General features: G+C 30.5%; 1 protein-coding gene across 1 annotated transcript in view; it reads right to left on the bottom strand.

Moving 5' to 3' along the window:
• The window catches only part of LOC132713214 (secretin receptor-like), a 35,836-nt gene extending 13,043 nt beyond the window's left edge, over nt 1-22,793 (bottom strand). The window contains exons 1-5 of the mRNA XM_060695703.1: nt 22,163-22,793; nt 6,925-7,027; nt 3,027-3,140; nt 2,567-2,721; nt 1,975-2,069 (exon numbers count right to left, since the gene is read on the bottom strand). Coding sequence (XP_060551686.1) covers nt 1,975-2,069; nt 2,567-2,721; nt 3,027-3,140; nt 6,925-7,027; nt 22,163-22,225 — 530 coding nt within the window. The 5' untranslated portion in view covers nt 22,226-22,793. The remainder of the gene's footprint in view (nt 1-1,974; nt 2,070-2,566; nt 2,722-3,026; nt 3,141-6,924; nt 7,028-22,162) is intronic.
• Between the last annotated feature and the right edge of the window lie 2,671 nt (nt 22,794-25,464).

Here is a 25,464-nt window from a genome sequence, read left to right on the forward strand (position 1 = left end):
CTTTTTAAATAACATACGTTATTTTGTAGTCTACATGTTAATATGAAAACATATTTTAATATCACATATCATATTTTTTTTAAAAAAAAGGTGCTTCATTGAAAGAAAATGACATGTATGCGTCGCTTTATTTGGATTATATTTTGGTTTTTATTTACTTATTTTTGTGTTAATTTTGTACAAAACCTTTGTTTATGGTATGAAAATACAATGACTTGTAGGTATATAAACTATTAATTGATACAATAGTGAATAATTTAAGAGTCTTAAACGATTGCTTGTCAATATTTTTGTAAATGTTGGTACCCTACAAATCAGGTAATACAGTTTGTAGGTGGTAATTCACATTTTGGTTCAGTCATGTCATAATAGTTATATTTAGATAATTTAGTCAACCAAAATGGACTTTATTATTATCAAAATAATGCAAAGCTATATATCATTTACCTAAACTTCTTTGCTTATCATAATTGTAATAACCACATTGGTTTCGTATTTCTGTCCATTATAAACAACACATTCTTAAAAACGACACTTTCAAATTATTCTACATAAACATTAACAGATGCATGCTGCTAAAACTTGAATGTTTGGTATGATATAATCAGATAGCACCGTTATATAATTGCTCATATCATTATCATTTGGCTAGTGGTATTTTGAAGGCGTTTGCCTCCTCATTCTAATCGTTAATCGATACGGCATGTCTACATTTGATACACTCGGATCAGAAGAAGGGCGTATTTGCAAACATGTTTACAGATTTTCTTTGAAACTTGTCTTATTTGCATTCCTTAAAATTCCCCGTGCAAGTTTTTGTTAAAAATCTATAACATCACATGTGTTTTCATTAGCCATAGTGAATAAGAAATAATATGAATTCGATTCTGCCAATAAGAAACGATAAAAAAAGGAAGTCTGCCGATTGTTTTATGTATGAAAAAAAAAATGTTAAAGATTCTGTAAAGTTTATATAATCCCTCCGAGAGCAGTGAAGAAAATGAAAAAAGACAACTAGAAGTATCTTTAACAAAAAGATATTTGACAGAAGTAAAATTGGTTAACTTGCATATATTAGTTCTTAGTGTCAATGGACAGTCATATAGAAATTTTAGCATAGCTTGCCTAACATTGACATAATAACTTTATGTAGGGTTATTAATCTTGAAAAATTAAACACTTTAAGATGTGTGTGTTCCTAAGCGAACCTGACGTGGTTCGGTAACCTTAAGTGAATTCAATTTCTAGCACCAACATCTATGCAGTCGGTAAGGCAAATATTTTTATTAATACTTGATAAATATGCAAAAATATATAAAAAAATAGAAACATATTTTCTCAATTGAACACATCAATAATCATGTAATAAATTAAACATTTATTGAACATCATGAACTGAGGATACCTGATGATTTCTGATATTTTATTCGATTTTATTTGTTTTTGGAGAAGACAATGGTAAACCGTCACAGACTTAATAAGAAAAATAAAGAACCAGTCATTTATTAGGGGTACGTTTTTATTGCTTTTTAAGGGGGAATGGGGTCGTAGCAAAAGCTTCACATGGAAATAGAAGGATTAATCTATGAAATTTGTTTAATTGGTTTTATCAGGAAAGATGATTTATCAAATGTCTGAATATTTTACTGGTTTTTTACATGATAAATATTTATTTATAGGATATAAATAGTATCTAAAACATACTTGAATTAAAATAAAAACCATGTATTCTTTCCTCGATTACTTAAGTATATCAGCTTTGGTCGCATATACATTTTTTTTTATTTTTTAGTAAAATGATTAAACATCGTATAAAATAAATTGATAAAACACTGTTGAATTTTAGGTATATTATACATGGGATGCAAATTGTTAATACAATGGATTTTATATACAATTCAATGTGGAATAAGATAATTCAAGTGGTTGAATTGTATAAAATTTCTATTGGTGGGAAGGAAAAATTTGTTTTACCTGAAAAACAACATTATGAAGATGGCCAGCAACAATGACACAAGCGACAGAAAATAGCCAATATTGTACATCAGACGGAACGCGTCCTGGTGTTTCTGTAGAATAATATTGAAAAGAAGTTGTTGCTGCGAGTATGTAAAAGAAAATATGAGCCGTGTCACGACAAAACCAACGTAATGCGTTTGCGACCAGAATGGATCCAGACCAGCTTGTGCATCCGCGCAGTCTGATCAGGATCCATGCTGTTCGCTATCAGTTTCTCTACTTGTAATAGGGTTGGTTAGCGAACAGCATGGATCCTGATCAGACTGCGCGGAGGCGCAGGCGCTGGTCGCAAACGCATTACGTTTGTCTTGTCGTGACGCGGTAAAAATAATGTAAAGTGTTAATGTTGCATTGACACTCTATGAAAACTATCCAAAACAGTTTCTTTTTTACGTTGATGCTCATGATACAAATTCATATAAATTACGTGTTACGTACAATAATTTATGCCGTCTTACCAATTCCCTAGTTGCATTCAACTACATTGATTCTATTCATGACGTACAAATATTACAAAAACTGTTGTAGCAAAGTCTTTAAGATATACCGTCACGAGAGAAACTACTGTTTCACTTTTAGGATAACTTCTGTTTTCGGTAGCTACGCAACGACTATAATTTGTCCATCCCCAAATTTTTAAGTGCCCGTTTGGCCTCGGGTCAAGCCATGTTCCGTTGGATAAACATTCCCTAAATGCAATCTCTAAAAAACAGAAATGATGTCATGAATACGTTATGTCAAACAGTTAGATAAAAGAACAATATTTAACTTAAATGACTACATTGATCTTTAAAACACATTTATTAAAACTATTGTAACCCAAAAAATAACAACAGGTTTTTATGAAATTCGTGTTGAAGAAATGTTTAATCTCAAACACTTATGTACTGGCTTTTTACTAAATAATTTACTCTTTATGCTAATAACATAGTTTTTTCATGAATTCAAATTTAAGTCAAGTCTAAAAAATAGTATTTCATAAGTATTTTGAACCGAAATATCATTACCGTTTCTTTTAAATTTGTTGATATAATATGGACACGGCTGTGATGCTATTCTTCCAGCTTCTGTTTGTGGCCAGCACATGATGCGGTCCCAGATTGGCGGGCAGTAAATACTATCTGAAAAATAGCTATTCTCTTTAGTTAATTGCATTCTTTATTCCGTACAAATTCCGAGTTTACAACAATTATAGTACGTTCCTATATAAAAGCTCAGAGGTAATCTAATATATGGTTTTCTATAAAAGTCTAGATTGTCTATTAAGGAGTATCAATATTTCTATAACAGTAAAGTGCAAAGGCATTCCGCGAGTAGTTAGAACAAAGAGACAAAAATGTTAAACACCGACAAATAGAATCATCATTTGAGCATCTGTTTTATTAGTGGCGACTATATTTGTAACAGTTTAATACTATATCTATGGTAGGAGAAGGCCTTAAAATCTGAATATAAAAGCAAATCAATTACTTAACAATTAAGGACCACAGTTATGTTTCATAATCTTAAAAATTCAAAAATAAAGTAACGCTGCTAATTGAAATGAAATATACAAATATTGACATCTTAAAAAGCAATATTACAATTTTCCTAAAATGAATTAATAACGTATCCCTATGGACCAGTCATTGAATTTAGGGATTACTTTTACTTTTTTCTAAGTGTCAAGCGTTGCTATTTTATGATTGATAAATCATGAATGATATTTGAAGAATGACACATTTAAATTATTTGGTTGTTTATATCTTATGAGACCTATTATATTTCATTATTTTATCTAATTATAAAACAGATTCTCCCTGTTCTTCTTCGTAAGAATCACGGGACTACACGTTTGTATGTTATTGTTATAAAATCTATTAATAGTAATAGATTTGCTGATAAGAGATACAGTAACTTGTGTTTAATTGCAACTTTATATACACTGAAAACTTTTACATTAACGTGCAATGTAAAGAGGAACTAATCCAATGCTAAGGTAGTTACGATATGTTCATGTCAGAAACAATATATCATAGCTAATTGTAACATCATTTCTTTCCCTTTGCCAGATATAATCAAAACTATGTCAAGAGGAAAATATAATGTATTTTTCCTATTTTTTTCAGGCACTTGCAAGAATTGCAAAAACAAAATATACATAGCATTAAAAAAGTTAATTGTTTACTTTTATTTTTGTATAAGTATTCAAGTTTTGTATTTGACTACACTGATTATTTATTCTTGTTTTACTTTGCAAAGAAACACACGATTCGAGCCTTGCCAAGCAAGGGATATAAAAAGGAATGCATGAAATAATAACCATTCACTCGTTTGTCAATCAGACAACCAACAACGGAAATATTTCTAGGAAAAAAAACGGCAAAACAATCATACGCGTGCGTTTTTGTTTGTTTGTTTTTTGCCATTATTGTTAACATTCAATAAATATATAACTATTCTGTTTCTTGGTTGAATGAACTCATGTTACTGCTAGACATACAAAGTCAATGGTGTTTTATATAGCACGAGAATGAAAAAAGGTATCATTCTGTAGTTTCTCTAACTACAGAAAACGTTATTACATGTACATGCTAATTTCGTTTTAAGTATTTTTCAATCATTTTATTAACTATATAAAAATTTAAAAGCACGTCATTTTTCAACGTGGAAAAGATATTAGCTCTAACATGGAATATGCATGAAGTGTAAAGAGACTCTACTAGGATGTTTTGCATGACTTGGCTGATTTTTTATTTCTAGATTAATCTAAAATATATAGATCATGATGCAATATTTCAGATCATTCCCTCATTCCGTTGAATATTTATTGATTTTTAAAAAATGACCCAAACAATAACTCGGACTGTGAAATAAAATAAAATAAGTTTTAGTTTAATCGTGAGTATAATTCTTATGATCAATTGCATTTCTTTTCATTTCAAGTGACCTACAATATTGATCTATGCAAGAAATTCAATTTTAATGTTTTTATGTTTTTCCCCTCTGTTTTGACCTTCTTTGAATTTCTTCAATATGAGCCTTGTACTGAGAGATGTATTATTCTAAATAACAAGTATGGGAATATTTTACGATACAATCGAAGTAATGAAGTTGAACGTCGCCTAATATAAACGCAACAGTTGCATTTGTATGTTTTCACGAATGGGAACATATCCGCTACACCAACCATAAAAAACTACAAGTAATAAGCAATACAACTGCCATGCATTTGTCGCCATCTTACAAATGATCTTCTTAACAAAGTTCATGAACGACACGTAAATATTCAATGAAGAATTTAAATCGATATCTAGAGATACGTGCTTTACAAAAAATGAGTCTTGTAACTTGCTCTACATTTGATTGGACACAGCTACAGCTTACATTGGTTTAAATATGAAAGTTATGTATTTTTATATAAGAAACACATCTTTGTCTAACTTATTGTAAAATTTAAAATGTGTTATATCCCTTCATTTCATAAATAAACATTTATTGAAAAATATCGACTTGATCAGTAATCTTTGTCAAAATGTCTTCTTTTTACAAAATACTCAGAAACTGCATCTTGTAATCTATTACGACAGGTGACGTCATATTTTATCATGAATTCATTTCAAGTACATTATAAAATATTCTAACAAGACGCGCATTTTCCCTTTTGAATATAGAGGAACCGAAAGTATGTGTTATTATGCATACATCACTGTTCCAGTCTTATTTGTATGTGACGTCATCCATTATACAACGTGACGTAATACTGAAAAAATTAGTCGGTAACAAAACAGGCAATTGCTTAATATCAGGTACGCACCTTTATATATTGATGTCTGTCGCTTCTATTGGCATAAAGTTTCATAAAACCGTATAATGACGTAATCAAAGGCCAAATATAGCTTGACACTAAATATGTTAGTGTTCATCCGTTGCTGTTCTACAGAAATTAGAAAATTCTCCTGTCGCTATCGCTCCCGTCGGAGTTTCTAATTTCTGTAGAACAGCGTGGATGAACACTAACATAATAAAATCACTGTTGCCGTTCTATATTTAGATATGTGACGTCATCATTATACACGTGACGTAACCACTAAAAAATCTGACGCGGTTAAGATAAGTACGGAAACAAACAGGCGCAATATTGCTTAATATCAGGTACGGCACCCTTTATATATTGATGTCGTGTTAGATTCGAAATAATATATCCAAATCGGTGATTTTATCGCTGGATTACATCACTGTTTGTCGTTCGGATGCGCATCATTATATCCCTCGTGGTTTTATTCCTCGCATCCGAACTCCAAACAGTGATGTTATTGAGCGATAAAATCACTGTTTAGGATATATTATTTCTTAAATTTGACGACTTTAAGTGATATATTAACATTTACATATTCTGATATTCCCCTGCAAGGATGTTACAAATCGAGAAGAAAACTGCGTTCATAGTGGTTCAAACAAGTTGAATCAAGACAATAAAGTTCCTTGAATTTGAATAAAGAATTTATTTAAAAAAAAAAACTCTCGTATTCGTTCCTGGGACCTACCAATGTAATCTTTCTCACTTACAGAAACAACGGCCAGTCACTGACGGGGATAAAAGATACATGTATGCTATGCTCATTTATGTAAAATACTTATATTGCAGGAATTTATTTAAAATGTAGGAAATCTGATTTTAATAAGAGAATGTACAAGCTATGTTGAGACAGCTGCATTTCCCATACCTGGTAATTTTAATTGGGTGTTTTGGCAGTTGTTTTTTTTTCAGTGACACTATGTATTCCTATTGTGTGTAGTGTTTAAAACATAACATATATTTTCTTCTGTGTGTGTCCGAAATTATCAGTACTTTCAAATATCAAATTTAAGCATAATATCTTTAAACCCACGCGGCTATTAAAGCTAATCCGCCGCATTACTTACCTGTGAAGTTGTTATTTTCTGTCACGTTCATAAGAATGATACATTCGATTTTTTTGTGGATCAGCAGCTCTCGTTGCTTCTTCTCGTCATTATAGGTAATATCCTAGAAAAAATAAAACAACGAATGTTTCCTTATGTCACACAATATGTGACATAATATAATATGTTTACGTCACAAAAAGAAAAATTCTGAGCGTGTCATGCTAAATAGTAGATCTAGTATTTTAGATTATTATATACTTATAAACATTTAGATAAACTGACGAAATAAAATGCGTATATTTTCTTTTTCCGCATTTTCACTAGTGTTTTGCCTGACTATTTTCTACTAAATTCAGCCAATATACGGAAGTCTTTCATATTGTAATTCAATTTTTGTTTTCTATTAATACTTTTTTGTCATCTTACAATATATGAAAATAATTATAATTTAATCATGGCTTTTGTCACTCATGAACCATTTTTTTTTCATACCACTTGGTGAAAATAAACCATGAATTTATAGAAAAAAAACTTGAATATCCTCTATAAAGATTAAGTCACAAATATGTGATATAAAGCATGCCTCCTGATATGTCAAAATATTTCAAGAAAAGCAAACTTGAGAAAATTCTACTAAGATTTTAAGAAAAGTAAATGATTCAAGATTCATTCGAGTAATAAACATGTAATATGCAATGAAATACTGATTTTGCAATTTTAATCACTGTATATTTCTACTACGCGACTAACGCAATAAGGGCTATATTTGCTTTTGCACATGTCAACCTCTTTATTGTAATTTATGTTAATTGTAATTACCGTTTGCAATTTATAAATTACTTTCTTGGCTAACTTCACAATATTTTAAATATATTTTCAAAATGTTCATGAAAATTCTAGAGGCATGTTGCTTTAAGAGTAAGAGCTCCTTTAAGTTTTAATGAATATCGAATTATCTCTCAAACGACCGGTTTCCTGAATTTAACATTAGCTTTGCAACAAGGCAGCATGGTGGAAGCATCTTAATAAATATTTTGAAGTTTATTGTTTTGGAGTGGTTTTTCAGATGTCTATTATTTCCATTTAACAAGTTTACTGCCTCTCTAATATAAAAACGTCTACAATAATGTTTGGTACCTCATTAACCTATCATATTATATTTCTGCCTGCAATTACTTTACAATGTCACCGGGAGTTCAATCTAAATAACATAAGGTTATTAATGAACACTTAACATCCACTAAGCATGTACAAACATTCCTCGAGCTAGGAAAAAACACACTCACAATGTCATTAATACTCGATCTCAGAACAGTAACCACTAGACTGCAACACAGGTACCAAGATGTATTACTAATTAATGCATGAAAATAACATACGCCTCTTTAGCTTAATGGCCGGAGCTCTGGTGTCTAATACATGTTCTGCATTACTTCAGATAATTTTTACCGTTTTGCTTATGATACAAGTATTCAGAACTTCATTTATCACATATACCAAGGCGCAGGAGTGTATTAAGCCATTTATCATATGCACCAAGGCGCAGGAGTGTAATAAAGTTATTTAATAAAATCTGCTTTATTTTGTCCTGAAACCGATATTATTTTGATTTTAACAATACAAAATTAAGGAGACCATTAACACTATTTATCACTTTCGCTGCAGATTTTCGTGCATAACGCTTTTTTGGGTCGCATCCTACTGTCGCTAAGGTATACAAATTATTAAACAAAAGAAATAAATAACTTATTATTCAAGAATTATTATCAATTTAAACTAATGTGCCTGATTATTCTTCACCTTAGTTTAAAATGAAGTCATTCTGTCGTTTTTATAAATGATATGTATACTTAGGATGGCGTCATTACGCTGCTTACGAATTGGCGCCAATCATTCTTATATGCATTTAATAAGTTGATATGGATAAAACTCATGGCTTTACTGTATGTATTGTGAGATGTTATTTTAGCATCATATGAAAAGAAAATATAATAAGAGCGAAAGATATCAATAAAATTCCTTATGGTTGTTGCCTTGAAAAGGCTTTGTTAATAATCTTATTAGATGGAAAAAGATAACAGCTGTATATGCATGTAACCCCTAACCAATGTATATTGGCAGTTTAACGCCAGCAGTTTCCTTCTTTGTGTAAAGACTAGACTAACACTTCAAATAGACCTGACGTTATTTGCGTTATATAGTGTAAAAGCATGCTAGTATTTCAGCCTACACCAAGTATAGGCGCGTCAATGAAAAATGACCAAGTATATGCGCGTCAATGAAAAAAGACCAAGTATAGGTACGTCAATGAAAAACGACTCTTTTTTACACTGTACATCGTTTTCATTGTGCATATGTGATAAATAGAACATTACATGATGTGATACACTAAATCAAAACATCTGTTACATGCAAACATCAGAAAAATAAACATTATAGAAAGAATAAAATATTTAATGGAAAAAACTACAACAAAATTATCTTTAAACCAAAATACTTACCAACATTCGACAAAAGTAAATGTCATAATATTTTTTATTTATTTTTTATATCAAAGTAACTGTATCCGGTACCCTCTTGGCACATCTATCAACTTCACTAACTTCAAGAAAAAATAGTAAAGTCAAGGAAATAAAAGAATGTTCCACAGAATGTCTCTATAATGCACCTTTTATGTAATCATTATATAATCAGGCTTGATATATAATAGTATTTTAGGTAAATGGGCTTGTACTGAGATTGTAACAAGATTTCTCTTATACTAATAAGTACTGAAGCTACTATTTTACACAATAAAGCAAAGTATGAAGTAGAGGCAAAAGGCATTCGATTTATTTAAATATATATCTGTAAACTCAACCAGGAAACGAAAACGTTCTAGTATATATTGTACAAGAAAACAGACGTTTGCTAATCTGAGCGACATTTAAAGCTAGCATAGGATTGAGAATAAACTATGATATTCATTTTATAACAATGGTCACATTTATTTATCTTTTTATTTGTTGATTTGTTACTATTCTAAATTTTATACTATTCTAAGTATATATATATTATACATTTTACTAGACTATTGTACGACTGTAAACGATGATTCTTTGACATTATAGCAAGTGCATGACAATAATGTTTGAATGAGTAAGATTAATAATCAATATTTTTTTTTAATGTTGCCATTATTAAATCTCTGTTTGTCTTCCGTTATAAAGAACATATATCTATCATATATTAACTTTATTTGTTGAAATACTTGTCAAGTAAGCGACTGTGCAATCAAATCATCATAAATATCTGACACATAATGTTTTTCATTTCATTCCATTTACAAGTAAATTGAGCCAGTTAAAATTCATTTTATTCACACATAAAATGTCTCCGCTGAGGTTTTTTGACATGATGGGACTGAAAATATTTTTTCCAGATAAACGTACCATTTGATGTAGGTTTAGACCACTAATCTTTGTGCAAAATTTCAGATTATTCGCGCACTTCGTTTTTCCAGAATGATTATTCAAATTGCAAAAAAAGTCCCAAAATGAAAAGCGTTTAAACACTTTTCACGAAAATCGGGGTAAGAAAAGCATAAAAATTCGATTTTTCAATTTATTTCAAAGTATATTTCTTCACTATCTTTGTATATATTTCTGTTTAAAGTGCCCCAGCTCATTTATGTAAGAAATTCAAATGTTATATTATAATATGATATTTCAAAATACTTGAATACATAATTAGGTAGCATTTTTAAATACCGATGTATGGAATGATGGCTTTGATAAATTTTGCTTGATCTTGCTCTTTGTGGTTAACGTCATTTGATGTAATTGAAATACTTTTTTTTATTATAACATACTCTCGGAAATGCATGTACACAAACTCGTAATGTTTTCATGTTTTTCTTGTTAAATGTATTCAATTTCTAGGATACCAACGTAAAAAACTACAGAATAAAGGCAGTGTATAATTAAACAACTCGTTGAATTCGTTCATTACATTCAATTTAAAAGTGAGTTCATGCAATGTTCTCTTTCATCTTTTTAACAGATGTGAGAAAAAAAATCAAACCACTATTTGAATTTAACAATGATATTTTTATTTCAATGATTTATAAATTCTTAACATGCACATGAAGTGCAGTTGTGACAAATTTGGAAAGGTCATGTTGAATGATCTTTGGTAGAACTCTGTCCACTAAATATATCACGTTACATAACACGCAATCACTTTCTACAATAATTTTCATCTTTTGAAAAAAATAATTTCATTGTAAACTTTAGAAAAAAACAACAATCAAATTGATAAACAGCCGCAAGTTTCTATTTTGCCAAAAGCATAGACTTTTGTTTAGATTCATTTGCCAAGAACATTTACAAACAATTACAGTAACGTATAAACTATGAATTGAATCAAAACGAAGATCTTTCCTACTTGTTGAAGTTTTTATTTTTATTCATATCTATTCCAAAAAGCAAAGATATTAATTTGGTTATCATTTAAACTACTTGATTTTTTCAGAAATGATAAACAGTGACACCTGTCTGTAAATAATGGCATTATATAGAAAAAGAGAGATATAGCTTTATATTTAGGGTCTGTAAAGTATGTCATTGTATAGGAAAAGAGAGATATAGCTTTATATTTAGGGTCTGTAAAGTATGTCATTGTATAGGAAAAGAGAGATATAGCTTTATATTTAGGGTCTGTAAAGTATGTCATTGTATAGGAAAAGAGAGATATAGCTTTATATTTAGGGTATGTTAAATATGACATTGTACAGGAAAAAAAGAGATACAGTCTTATATATTTAGGTTAAATTAGAGATGATGTACAGAAATTAGTTCAATAGAAATCAGCAGGTTACCTGTAAAACGTCTTGTGCGTGTCCTATAATAATCAAAGGGCTGCAACCACTGTGGTATTTTCTGATCTTTGCAATCTAAATCATACTGACTATCTATATGTATTTTCCTATATAAGTTTATTTTTATATACTATAATTAATCTTACGCAGCGACTGCGTCTATAACAGTTTGAGATTGAGATTTGCATGACTAGAGTTGCATCAAAAAAATCATTTTTCATTTTTTATGACAGCCACACTTTATCCTTGCATATCGTAGCTACTTCCTTAAACCCCCAACATCCGATCAGACTATCGGATGCAAATTAACCCTCTCTCTACATTGTTTTATCAGTGATAGACGTCCAGCAAAGTGTACTGATTCTAAAAATAGCTAAAGCAGACGATGGGTTTTTACACACAAAAAAAAATACCTTTTAACTGACTTGTCTCAGAGAGACATCAAAAGCTAATCTTATTTCTGACCACCAGTTGCAGATTTCCTGTTAGTTTATCCCTTGATGCCAAGCAGTCACATATATCTATTCTTGTCATATTTTTGTTTTGAACTTATTACAACATAGTATGATTTCTGATATAATTTTATACCTCAGGTATATTTTTATAAGAAAGTGTATTGCTATGCTGCTATCAGTAGAGATAAAACAAAATATCACATTTCTGTGTTTAATTGGCATATAACACTACAATATAGAAGGGGTGACAGGGCTTGTAAGGTCTTGTTTTTGATTTATTATTTAATAAGTACAGAGTTTCTGAGACAAGCAATGTGATAAGTTGTTTTCTTATTTCAAAGTTGATACAGTTCAGTTGCTAACATAATGATATTTAAAAATAAATGGGACTACTCATTTATACCTTCCATACCTTACATATTTTGCATCTTCTACATTTAGATGACCTTTGTCTGAAATCAGTTTAGGAGGGATTTTTTTGTACAAGGAAAATAGTGTTTTTGTTTGGTGCTTTCATTGATTTGTGTTATTAAATATAAATGGATAAGTTGTTTTGCCGTTGTTACTTAAAGGAATAGAAACATACCTGTGAACCTCTGTTTAACCACACTAATTGGAATTGGTAAAAGTGTGTCACTAATATTATTAGAGGAAAAAATGAGGTCATAGATCACATGTCAAATAAAACTGAAAATATAAATGGTGCCATCAAAGAGATAGCTGACTATATAGTATATTACAAGACAAAGTGCGGATGAAACTAATGTATTTGATTCTAGTGTTAATGATTCATGTGAATACATGTAATGTTTTTGTTCCTTGTGTGTAAATGTGAAAGAATAGCCCTGAAGAGGCAAGAAACCTACATATAAAATTTCAATAAAAATCAGATACAAAAAGTTGTGTTCAATTATGTAAAGAGGCAACGCTTAGACTAAGAAACAATGTATTTCTTCATTGAAGAAATGATAACTTCTGAGCACTCTTTTTGTTCGACTAGACAAATTGTAATCCAAATTTTGTGCTTTAAAAAAGTAAGGAAACTGTATCCACTGGTACAATCCTACACTGCACTATTTCTGACCTTAGTTGATGACATTTAGAATGACTATTAGTATTTATAACTTGAATATAATGTGTCTGTAAAATTGATAAACTAACAATATAGTGAGAAATACAAGTCAAGAGTTTTATCATTTCAGTTAATTTTTATTGTGAAATGTACTGGATTTACGCACTTTTTATCAGTATAAACTATAATTCATTCGATGCAAATTGGATTATTCTGACAAAACTAAGAAAAAAAAATATATCAAGTAAGTAAACCATTGATGTAGGCCTACTTATTGCATGAGCATGGATTCCCATGTTATCACATTGCTATGTTTACAAACAATGTGATCACATGATTATTTACATAATAAACTCCTCCCCTTAGTTAAAATTTGAATTTCTGTTATCATTTGATATTAAATTATAAGAACCTTTTTCTTCATACATTTTGCAATTTCTTATCTAGACTGATAGATTGATCAATTGGCTTCATTTAGGTTTTTTTCATTGGTAAAAATCACCATTTTACATAAATATTTTTGAAAATCTCTCCCTGATCTGAATTCAGTTTGAAAATTCAAGGGAAACCACCCACCAGCCATTACCTCCCTTTTATACCTAGGTTGGGTCTTTAAAAAGGACACTTCAAAAAAATAAAAGTTGCCTCGACTAGGATTTGAACCTTAGGTCTCTCACACCCTAAACGAGCGCGCTACCTCTGCACAACGGTGAAGTAATACATATGTAGCTTGAATAAAAACAAATACATTGTAATTCTAATTTGAGAATTTCCATTTCGTGTTTGTAATCCTTACTAATTTCGAGGTATTTTGTTCACGATAAACCTGTTGCTTAACACTGATGAAAATAATTTAGCGAAAATCTTCTCGCCAAAACAGTACGACATGTTTATATTCCACTACTCGACAGTCAGATTTATTTGTGTACTCCCAGCAAACACATGACGTTAAAATAACGTCGGATTAACGTTAGATTTTGGTCACGACGTCGGCGACCAAAAAACGACATAAATCTGACGTTAAAAAACCGATGTCTATTAGACGTTTCTTTTTGACGTCGTACTAACGTCAGGTTCTGGTCGGTGTCCTGACGGTAGGTAAAAAATTAACCAAAAAAAATCCTTATTCGCTGTTGTAATCATTTAAACTTTTTTTTCAAATGTTATTAAAATTTGGCTTACAAATGAAATGTATATATATACAGACCAAGATCGCGGCGATGCCACCTAATAATAGTATATAGGCAAGTTACATGTGTTATTGTTATGAAATCTATTTATAGCCACAGATCTGTTTACGAGTTCCAATCATTTAACGTTAAAATAACATCATTTGTGGTACATTATATGTATCAAAATCACGAGTTTTTAATAGTGCTTTAACATTTAATCAAAGGGAAAGAAATCATAATTAACCTATAATTCGAATATACAGCCACGTGGATGGAAATTCAAATTCGTAGGCGTTAGGTTTTGGCTGGCGGTCAGGAATCGGGATGCATTGATAAAGTGAATATTCTAGATTTTCTTGAACAAAAAGGTCAGTTCAATTTATTTAAATTTATTTCTACTTTGTATTTGATAAATAATTGCATGATTGCAAGCATTCTTAAATTTAATTATCATTATTTGAACAGCTGAAGCAAAATGTCATACAATTTCGCGATAATGTCTGATAATTAATCTTTTCAAATTTGACATGTTTTAATTAACTCTGCTTGTAAAGAGTTTATAATGTGCCTTTCAGTACTACCAAAGAGAATGCTTAGTTTTCATATTTTTTTAAACTTTGAGTTTTTTTTTTCAGTTAAAATCTGAGAATTGAGACCTATTTATTTATAGGGAGTACACAGGGGAGGTTATTCACTAATGTCCCTCATTTGTTTCGGACCAAGACGTTTCGGTCCCAAATAACCCAAGACGTTTTGGTCCCAGACATTTCGGCATTTTCCCAATTGGCCCAATTTTTGATCAGAATAAATACAAATCTTAATGAACGGGAAATAAATGAAAAAGCGGATTGATTGATTATCTAATTATGATTTTGTAATATAGAATGACGCTTCATTTAATCATTAGTAGGAAAAATGTAATCAAAACAATCAAAACAGAACATAAACTTTTTAACAAAACGTAGTTCATAAACATACATTTATTATCAACAATTTCTTAACAATTTATGAAAAATTTAAGACTTGCGTAACTGTTCTATTTTAAACGTAGAATATACATAAGTTAGAATATAATTTTCTTTTCAGGTAGTTCAAGTGTTGGACATGCTCTCAAAGGTCGGAGGGACAGAAACACGTGTTAATGTAAAAAGAAACATGGGGAAGTAAGATTTTTGTAAATTCTATTACATACTATAATCTATACTCAACTGGAGTTTTAAAGCGGCCTTTTAAACTTTGTGATTGTAACCTCATATTTCTATTGACTACTCTAAACTTTTAATGCACTGTAATTCGTTAACTGCCTACATTAAAAATTATTCTTTCTTTTAAATTGCTGATTTTTATGAGAACTACTTTGCGTTCTTAGGTCTGTAAGGAAATTTTGTGTTAGACTGTGGATGTTAGCTTTGTATTTACTGATCTTGCGATCAGAAAATACAAAAAGTGTTGCTTTGATACAAATGTTTGATTTGATTTTTAAGTACGTTTCTAAAAATCTTCAATTTAGCTATTTAATTACAGTCTTTTACAGATAAACAATAACGATAAGATTTGATTCAATTCAAATGTTATATCGGCACTGTATTTAGTGTTGCGCGACGAAATATGGTTTTTAGTGTTGAAAATACAAATTAAGTTTCTGTTTTTGCACATGCTTCTATAGGTATTAAGTTAATAGAATCATCCTGCAAACCACAGACGAATTGATGACGTTGACATACACTGTCCCCAGTGTTTCTTTATTTGCTTTTTTTCTATTGTTCACGGTCGTTTGTAGATCTTACGTATGTACATCCAATGGTTTAAGCATTTTATTATAATTAAACTATATAATTATAATGTGCTAAAAATTAGCTCCGTAAATTATCTGCCCATTAACCATATTACTATGTACTATCAAATTGCCTTTTAATCAAGAGCAATTAACGTTGATTTTAAATTAATGAATAATTATGATAAGAATGCAAAGGTAACACAAAGTTCATCAACAGAATCTATCATCTATCGATCTAACTATTGAGTAGTTTCTATATTTAGATCGAACAATAACGATAACTAATTAAAAATACTTATCATGCATAGCACACAATGAAATATATATTAAAAGTGATGGCTTGCTCATGCATGAATGAGATTATGCGCGGGATAGAAAATTGGAGCTACATTAAACAACAAACTGATTTGTATCTCTTGACTGTGAGGTAATTAAAAATCGTGGTCCAGAGATATTAAAAACACAATAAAAAAAATTAAACGTCAGGTAACTCGTGGTCATGGAATAATAAAAAAGTGATCTAGTCGATAAGAATTATTATTGTCATTTAATTGTTTATGATCTCGTGATCACGAGTTGATTTTTCTTAATTATCAAGGCCAAGAATTAACGTCTCGTTATTGCTATTATTATCTAAATTATTATCATTATTATTATTATTATTGTCTAAATTATTATCATTATTGGGCACATTATTAGTTTCTCTCTGCACTTCCGTAGGATGGTGGGAGGCACAGATGTTTTAGACAACATTTGCGTATAACATGTTAGCAACTTCTTTCAACCCGTGACACCGTTTCTGTTTTACTTCACTGAGAAAACCAACATAAATTTATCTTAACACAGATTTGATTGCAGCGGTGTTATAATATCTTTTAAATAATATCAAAATACATTTAGCAATTTTTTATGTAAGACACTCATGATACATTTTGATAAATAGTTAGAATGTCATACCTTTATGTATAATGCATGTATTGCTCTGTAACATATTGAACTGAACCATGAAGGAATGTTCGTTACAAATAATGTCAGTGATTGCTACAGTGTTTAATGTGAACAGTCGTGACTCTTTTTTAACCTTACTCGCAATGTTAAGAAGGTGAGATGAATCATCGCCTTTTCATCATGGCAGTTATACCATCGCGTTTATATAATCATACCTTCGCGGTTTTTGCCGCTGCACCATCGCGTTTCATCAACATTACACATCACGTTTCCACAATCGTACCTTTGCGTTTTCACTATCGTACCATAACGATGTTATCCTCGTTCTCTTGCATTACAAGCCACGTACCAACATCGTACGTACCATGGCGGTTATATCCCCGTACTATCGCATTTCCACTATCGTACCATACAATATTACCGTTGTACCAACACATTTTCAGCATGCTTCGATGGCGGTTATATCATCGTACCATCGTGGTATCACCAACGCACTATTGCCACTATCGCGTTTCAAACATCGTACCGTGGCGTTATTTCGGTCGTATCAAAGCGTTTTCACCAGTGTGCCATTGCGATTATATCCGTCGCGGTATTTCCGTCGTTTCAAAGTATTTACCAGTATATTATCGTAGCGTCGCGGTTTCACCATCGTTACATTGAAGTATTACCTTCCTGCTTCCTGTGAAAGTTCCCTTCGCCTTGTCGATTATTGTTGTCATTGTTTTTACCATATTGCCGTCGTTATTCTTATTTTAGTAGTCAGATATTAATGAAATGTTGTATACGCATTGAACTAGAAAACAGGAATACTATTATGTAAATCGGGTACAAGTGTTATTACTTCAGAACCTACAAATGACATAATATATCTGTCTATTATCTAATTTTCTTTTTTCTCTTGTAAACCTTCAATGAGTTTTCTATGAATATCAAATATGCTTTGGGACAATATTGTTGCTATCATATTTCCAATCTAATTCTCGCAAAGACGAAGCCGATCCAATTCACCTACATTGGCGTGTCGGCAAGGCATTCGAAGGAAAAAAGCAGTGTCTATTGCGTCTGGAATATAATAGATGTATACGTGGAAAATATTCATGTGAATTTGTTTATTTTGAGAATGTTCATTTCGAAAAATTAAAATAATTTAAAAGAAAAGACCTCGATGTAATGAGCTTTTATCTTGGTCAAAATCTCAAATGTCAGGATAATTATTTGAGCGTACAATCTGTGGCAGTTTCTGACCAATCAAATACCTGATATTTGAGTTTTAGCATAGAGAAATTTTCTATAACCTCGAACCATCATAACACTCCTACGTGTAAACATTTCAATTTGCTATCGTGGATAGGTGCATCATTTATCACACTTCAACACATTTTATATATTCATATAATATTATAAAATTATAATTATAATAATTATGTTTAATTTTGAACACATGTTAATAAAATTTATAAGTACTTACATTTGATTTAGAGTTTAATTCTCTAGTATTAAATTAATTTGATGAACAGAACTTGTGTTTTACACTATAAAATTGACTTTAAATCGTTAAAGCACATATACATGTGTAAGTACATATAAAATTCAAGACATGTAAAAGTTTATGTATAGCTACTTTTTTCAATCAAGCCGTAAAAAAATAAAAAACGACCCCTTTCAAACCTTATTGAAGATGGACATCTTAAATTTTATTCTTGAGCTTTACTTTTTATACATATAATCGCCATATATTTTCAAAAGTAAGCAAGACAACCCACCTATTATGAAAGAAAAACATACTAGTGATTTAAGAATAAAAACGGCAACAATGGAGATCCTTTTTCAACACATAGACATAGTTTCGTCACACAGTTACAAGTTGCCACTTTTCCGTGATCAAAGTTTTACCCCTTTACTACTATGATCCGTAAAGTGCTTTATTTACCCTAGTCTCTGTTTCAATATTGTTCTCATATTTTTTATGTCAGAAAATATGAAGATGTTTGATTAGATATCTGTTTTGTAAGCTTAAAAAAGAGTGATCCAACAATTTATGACCTATATGTCTCCTGTTCAATCAATTATTGACATCAATCAAAGACACGGTGACAGACTGCAAGAAAACAAATATTGATAAAACCCCCTATCTCTTAACGCAGTAAGTTACTTATTGAATGGCGTTCTTACTTTCCGATCAAATACCACGGATTTCTTTTATTTAAGATTTGCTTATTTAGCTGGAACATGTATTTACGTTTTACAGACATTTTGTAATAGTTTGACGGTCAAATAAGGCTTGAAACTGACTAAAACAAACTAAATTTGTTATTCTCAGCAATATTTTTGTTTCTTTTCCATTGATTTTGCAGTCATCTCCTTTTTTCAATTTAATAAAATGTTCAGCCATTTTTTGCAGTGAAATGCGATTACTTTATACATGTAAAATAGTTTTGCCGTAAAGACAGCTGGAAATAAAACTATTTATAACAAAGCATTCATAATAGATCGACTTTTGTATAAGTTTTTCCTTAATTTAAAAGGCAAAGGATAAATGAGCAAATCACCAAGAAATACGATTTTAAAACATTGAGCACTGGATTTAATTAATAATATTTTTAAACTTGTACACAAAAATCTAATCTTCTCCGATGCAATCTGTTGAACCTTAAACCTAAGTTAATTCTACTTTAAAATTTTACTTTTTTCTTCTGTAAAATATCATTCACTCTCGCAAAATAACGTTAACACTCTCGCAAAATAACCTTCACCCTCACAAAATACCTAAACCTATATCTACAGAAAAGACAAACTTTTAGCAATATTTTTTAAAAATTTTTTTCTCTAAAAAAATGGGTTTTGGGGGAATTAAAAAAACTGTTTTAAGATATTGTGGGTCTTATCATTGAATACTGCGGTAACAAAAAAAATATACGCAAAAAATGGCAATGTTTCCCCCAGACATCAAATTTTAAAATCTGTTAACATTCTTTCATCCAAACATTTTCACATTTTCGTATTATTTTTCTTTTAAAAATGAAAAAAACTGGTAAGAAAAATATAATAGACTTCAGGTGCTAATGATACTGTCAACATTGACCAATCTTAGTATCTTTTCTTAGTACGTTCAGAAATAAGAAAATGCTCCTGTTTTACTTTCTTTACACCACTGTTCGGGTTTAACATAACTTTATCATAATTATGATTATTCAAATTTAATTTAATACAGGGAAAGCATTGATAAATTTTATTTTGTTTAGAGGTATATGTACCATCTTATATACTCGTATAATAGAAATATTTTCAGACAGATTTATATTGTTTTACTTATTTTGAATTTCTCTGATAAAAACTGAATATCGTATTTCTAGATTTATACATTTTCAGGGTAAAGAATACGAATACATTTAAACTTAAGGGAAAATCTGGTAAGTAGTATATATAAAATGTATTATGACTTTATTCTAAAAATATAACCATTTTTCAACAGCCTGATAACAGCTGAAGACAGTTTCAATCTAAAGTGAACTCATTTTTACGCATATTTATATCAGTCAATAAGATTGCCTCTGTATTAATATATGTGAACGTCTATCTAATTTATAAAACTCCGTAAAGAAATACATAACACATCACAGGCCACATTTAGTTGAAAGGTTACAATATAAACAAATTAAGTGTTTGAAAAAATACTGCATACCGTTTTTTACATCATTTACAAATTACAGGCAAGTGTTATCACTTCAGGGTGGTTATATGTTAGTAATGAATGACGAGCCACTTTGCACGTCTGTTATGCCTAATCTAACAATGTCTGGTAACAGACAATTCAATTATACAGTTTATCGTGAGATACGAAACAGTTTAGTTATAACGGATTAATTTGTCGTGAGATATTTTACTGTCAGACCGGTAATTGCATTTATATTTTTATTCAAGACGTCGCTGCTCTCTATGTATAATACTATCACAATATGCAAGTGAAAAATGACGTTTTTGCCGCCATTTGCTCCTTACAATAATTAATAAAGCATTTAATCATGTTCTTTGCAGACCAATCTGTTTAACTGACCAGATAAACAGACGCTATTCTCAGCTCAGTGCTTTTCAAATGAATATAATATATTAACCGGTATTTTCCTGATCAAGATATCTCTTTCAACCATGTCATATAATGTCATATTTCGTGCACACTTACTGTGTGGCTTTTCTTGTTGCTTTTTTTTGTCAAAGATATTTGTAGAAATCAACACTAAAAAAAAGATATTTCCTAAGGAAGGAAATGTACTAAAACCATTTGGCATGCCTAGGTTCTTTGAAGAAAAGTACTTACAGAGCACTTGACATATCAGTATGATTAGCGGAAGTGGTACGACACTTAAAACGTTGTTAAGCCTTTTTATAATGCTCTTTTTTTACAATTTTCATTCGTCTGGCGCATTTTAACTAGACGAGTGAAAACCCTACCTTATACAAAGTGTATACCTTATGTTCAAATAATAAATTTAAAAAAGTGATGATAGTGTCTTTGAAAATACTGACTTTTATTATTATCTTTATTTTTTTTTTCGCATTTGGTTGTAAAATATTTAAGTTTTAATATTTTTACAATAAAGTCAAAACCATTTAAAATGAAGTTAAAACATGCAACATGTATTTAAAAGGTTTTTAGCACGCTTACAAAGTACAGGATGATTTTTTTTCTTATTTAATACTTAGAATGATTCGATTTGGAACATAAAATGTACAGAGGCTTCAAATACGACGTAAAATTTCTATAACGGCTATTTTCTCATTTCTTTCTTCTAAAATTTGAGTAAGAAAGTTTTTGCTCGTTTTTACTGACTTATTAGGATTGTTTAAAACACAGAAATTAAGATAGTTTATATAATATTAACAGACATTACATTATTTTATGCATTGTTCAAATAAAGTGCGTATGATTTTGCGATATTTACGATGTTTGTAGGAATATAATACGGTACTTACTCCATATATCCTATTAAAGGCTAGAATTACAACCACCAGATGAAAACTACTTTTAACATCCATCTTTGTTTCTAACTGAACAGTTCTTTTATTTGATCTGTCTCTTTTCTCAGTTTTTTTTTACAGTTAAATTTCCAATTTTGACACTACGTTTTATCAATATACAAAACAAAACCACACATGAACTATAATATCACGTTGTTTCCGGGATACTTGAACAGCCAGCAAATTATGAAATATAGATAAAAAGCAAGTGTTTTTATCAATTAGAATAGCATCTCATATGTCTTGAGAGCGTTTGTCAGGTATTTAGTCCCTCTTTATTAAAGGCATCTAATCCAAAATTATCTGTTCCTGTAAAATAAAAATTAAACTTTGTGCGTTTAGATTTAGGAACTATTTCTTTCGGCGAACGTATTTTTGTAAGTAAATGTTGTTATAATGAACACATATAGTTACTAGTGTCGTATGACTCGTTCCTTCTCTCTGCTAGTGTGTGTTTATCAACACCCAATTTTTCGCTATTTATCCCGTACAGTGCTAATGTAAGCTGAGTGAATGAATTCTTCCTAGCAAGTCTGTGAGAGCATTGCTGCTTCGCCAATATAAAAACTCTCTGATCACATTTGATTACATCGTGCTGGCTAACTATTCAGTCGAATCAAATAACGTTAATTTAAGTTGTTTATTTTCATGAATACATTAAGGTAACTTAATACATGTAATCTAAATAACGGATGTATATTTAGAAACTTGTATCACTTGTGTAAGATAGGTTTTAATTTTTTTGATAATTTTCGTAATGTAAAATTAAAGTAGAAATACGTCGAACTTTGGTTTAAAAGTAAGAATGTTATATTTATTAAGGCTTATGGGTAAAAAATAAAACTTTATCTTTTATACTTTTTAACATTACTGATCATTAGAGGATATATACAAGTATCTAACCTTTAAAAAATAAACACTGTTTACGCATAGCCTTATACGAGGTATATTACAAAAAGAAATGCGTGGAAAACGTGAAAACGAGTAAGAGTACATTTTGTAATTAAACATTAACCTGCTTTGTACTGTTAAAGACAAATATTTTCTATTTGTTATGTTTAAATTTGTGAGTCGGCTCATTTAAACTAAAGAAAATTTGAATATTTTGTAATAAAATAATGCAATATTTTAGAATCTGATTTTTTACTAGATAATTTAAGATAATGCATTTTTTGAATTTCTCTGTGCAAGGTATTAGATGTGATCATTTCATAAACTCATTTACTGATTCTTACATGTAAATGTCAAGTCTTGTTAAATTAATAAAGACTAATATGTAGATATACAGCTTAACTTTGTTTGCGCAATATATAGCTTAAAGGGACTCCACTGAGGTGTTTTTGACATAACTGGGCTGGAAATATTTTTAAAGATTAATATTTTTATGTAGGGTTATACCAATAACTTTTGTGCAAAAATTCAGATCATCCGCTCGGTCCGTTTTCGCTGAATAATTATTTTAATTGTAAAAAATGACTCGAAATTACAAAGCGTTCAAACGCTTTTCATCCAACTCGAATTAGGAACAGCACTAAATACGATTTTCAATTTTTATCTGAATATAATTCTTAATTATATCTTGCAGATTTTTCTGTTTTAAGTGATCCAGCTAATGTATACAACAAATTGAAATTTTATGTTTTTAAGCTTTTGGACCTCAGTGGAGTCCCTTTAATGAATATAAATGTATCTGCTGTTGGAAATCTCAAGAGCCATTTTTATTATGTGATTTATATAAATATGCATGTACGTTTTACTTTTCTCGTATGAAATGAATTATTTGATAATTTCACAGCTCTAAACGGTGTATCCCTTTATCTGGTACAGTTCATTTACCTTATTAAATAAAATATAGCTAATTTCAAATTTAAAGCTGACATAAGAAGTATAGCTAAATGAATCGTTCATGAAATTGAATTACAATATAGTTGATTTACATTTAATTTAATTTAATGCTATGTTTCGTTTATCAAATGTGTTTCATATCGACTCCCGTTCTTATTTTGGTGTCCAAACAACCAAAATTAGCCTAAAATTGTGCAACCTCATTTTGGCGAAATCGGAAGTACAATTTCTATTTGCATGAGAAACTCCGCCTTCGGGTCATCAATATATCAATAGAACATTAACAAACATTTTTATGTATAAGTCCGAATATAACGGTATATTTCGGATGTTTTCATACAAATTCGATCTTTTTTATGAGATGATTGCTATTTTAAAGAGATTTACAACATTACTGTTAAAAATGTCAACGAAACTATAGATTGCTTGGTTTTTAAGCCGACGGAAAAATATGTTTACATATATTATTTAACCCATTACTTCATATACACGCCTTTTAACGCCTTTTTCAACCCCCCCCCTTTTTGTTGTCTCAAATGATGAAAAAATGCCTTATTTAGGCCCCAAACACTTGATTTTTGTTTGAGAAATGTTGTTAAAAAAAGTGACCTCTTTTTCGGCGCGGCCCCCCAACCAAAAGATACATCAGGGGGTTGCCAGAAGGGGGATGTGCCCCCTTCTGTTTGGGGGGTTTGAAGGGGGGCGGAGTCCCCCTCATCGCCAAGAAAATTTTGGACTTGTGAGAGGCTGTAAATGACCCCAGATTGATCATAAGGTAACGTGTAACCAACGCTGAAAAGCATTTGACTCTATCTCAATCCATTGAGAAATTGCAGCACTTTGAAATCAATTTTGATGGAAAAAATCAACGCAAAATAGTGATTTTTGGCAATTTTGAGATGTCCCCTCGTTGCCATGGTAACAGAAAATTTAAGCCTGAGCAAGTTGTTGCAAGGGCAATGGTCCAGTCAACATTTGTGCCAAGTTTGATTAGTGTTGAAGCAGTTTTAATAGTATTATAGCAATTTGAACTTGTAACGGGAGACTTTTCAATGAAAACAGCCATTTTTCACAAAATGCTCATGAAGTAATGGGTTAATGAAAAAAATAAAAAAATCTACAAAACATCAATTTTTCTTCAAATTTATATGACAGGCCATGTTTTAAACATGAAAAAACGCGATTTAGGGTAATTTCAAGTATTTTCATCATTTTCTGTTAACCCATTACTTCATATACACGCCTTTTAACGCCTTTTTCACCCCCCCCCCTTTTTGTTGTCTCAAATGATGAAAAAATGCCTTATTTAGGCCCCAAACACTTGATTTTGTTTGAGAAATGTTGTTAAAAAAAGTGACCTCTTTTTTCGGCGCGGCCCCCCAACCAAAAGATACATCAGGGGGTTGCCAGAA

This window comes from Ruditapes philippinarum, unplaced genomic scaffold (assembly GCF_026571515.1).
Source record: "Ruditapes philippinarum isolate M1 unplaced genomic scaffold, ASM2657151v2 ctg4867_1_1_1_1, whole genome shotgun sequence".
Classification (NCBI taxonomy): Eukaryota; Metazoa; Mollusca; class Bivalvia; order Venerida; family Veneridae; genus Ruditapes; species Ruditapes philippinarum.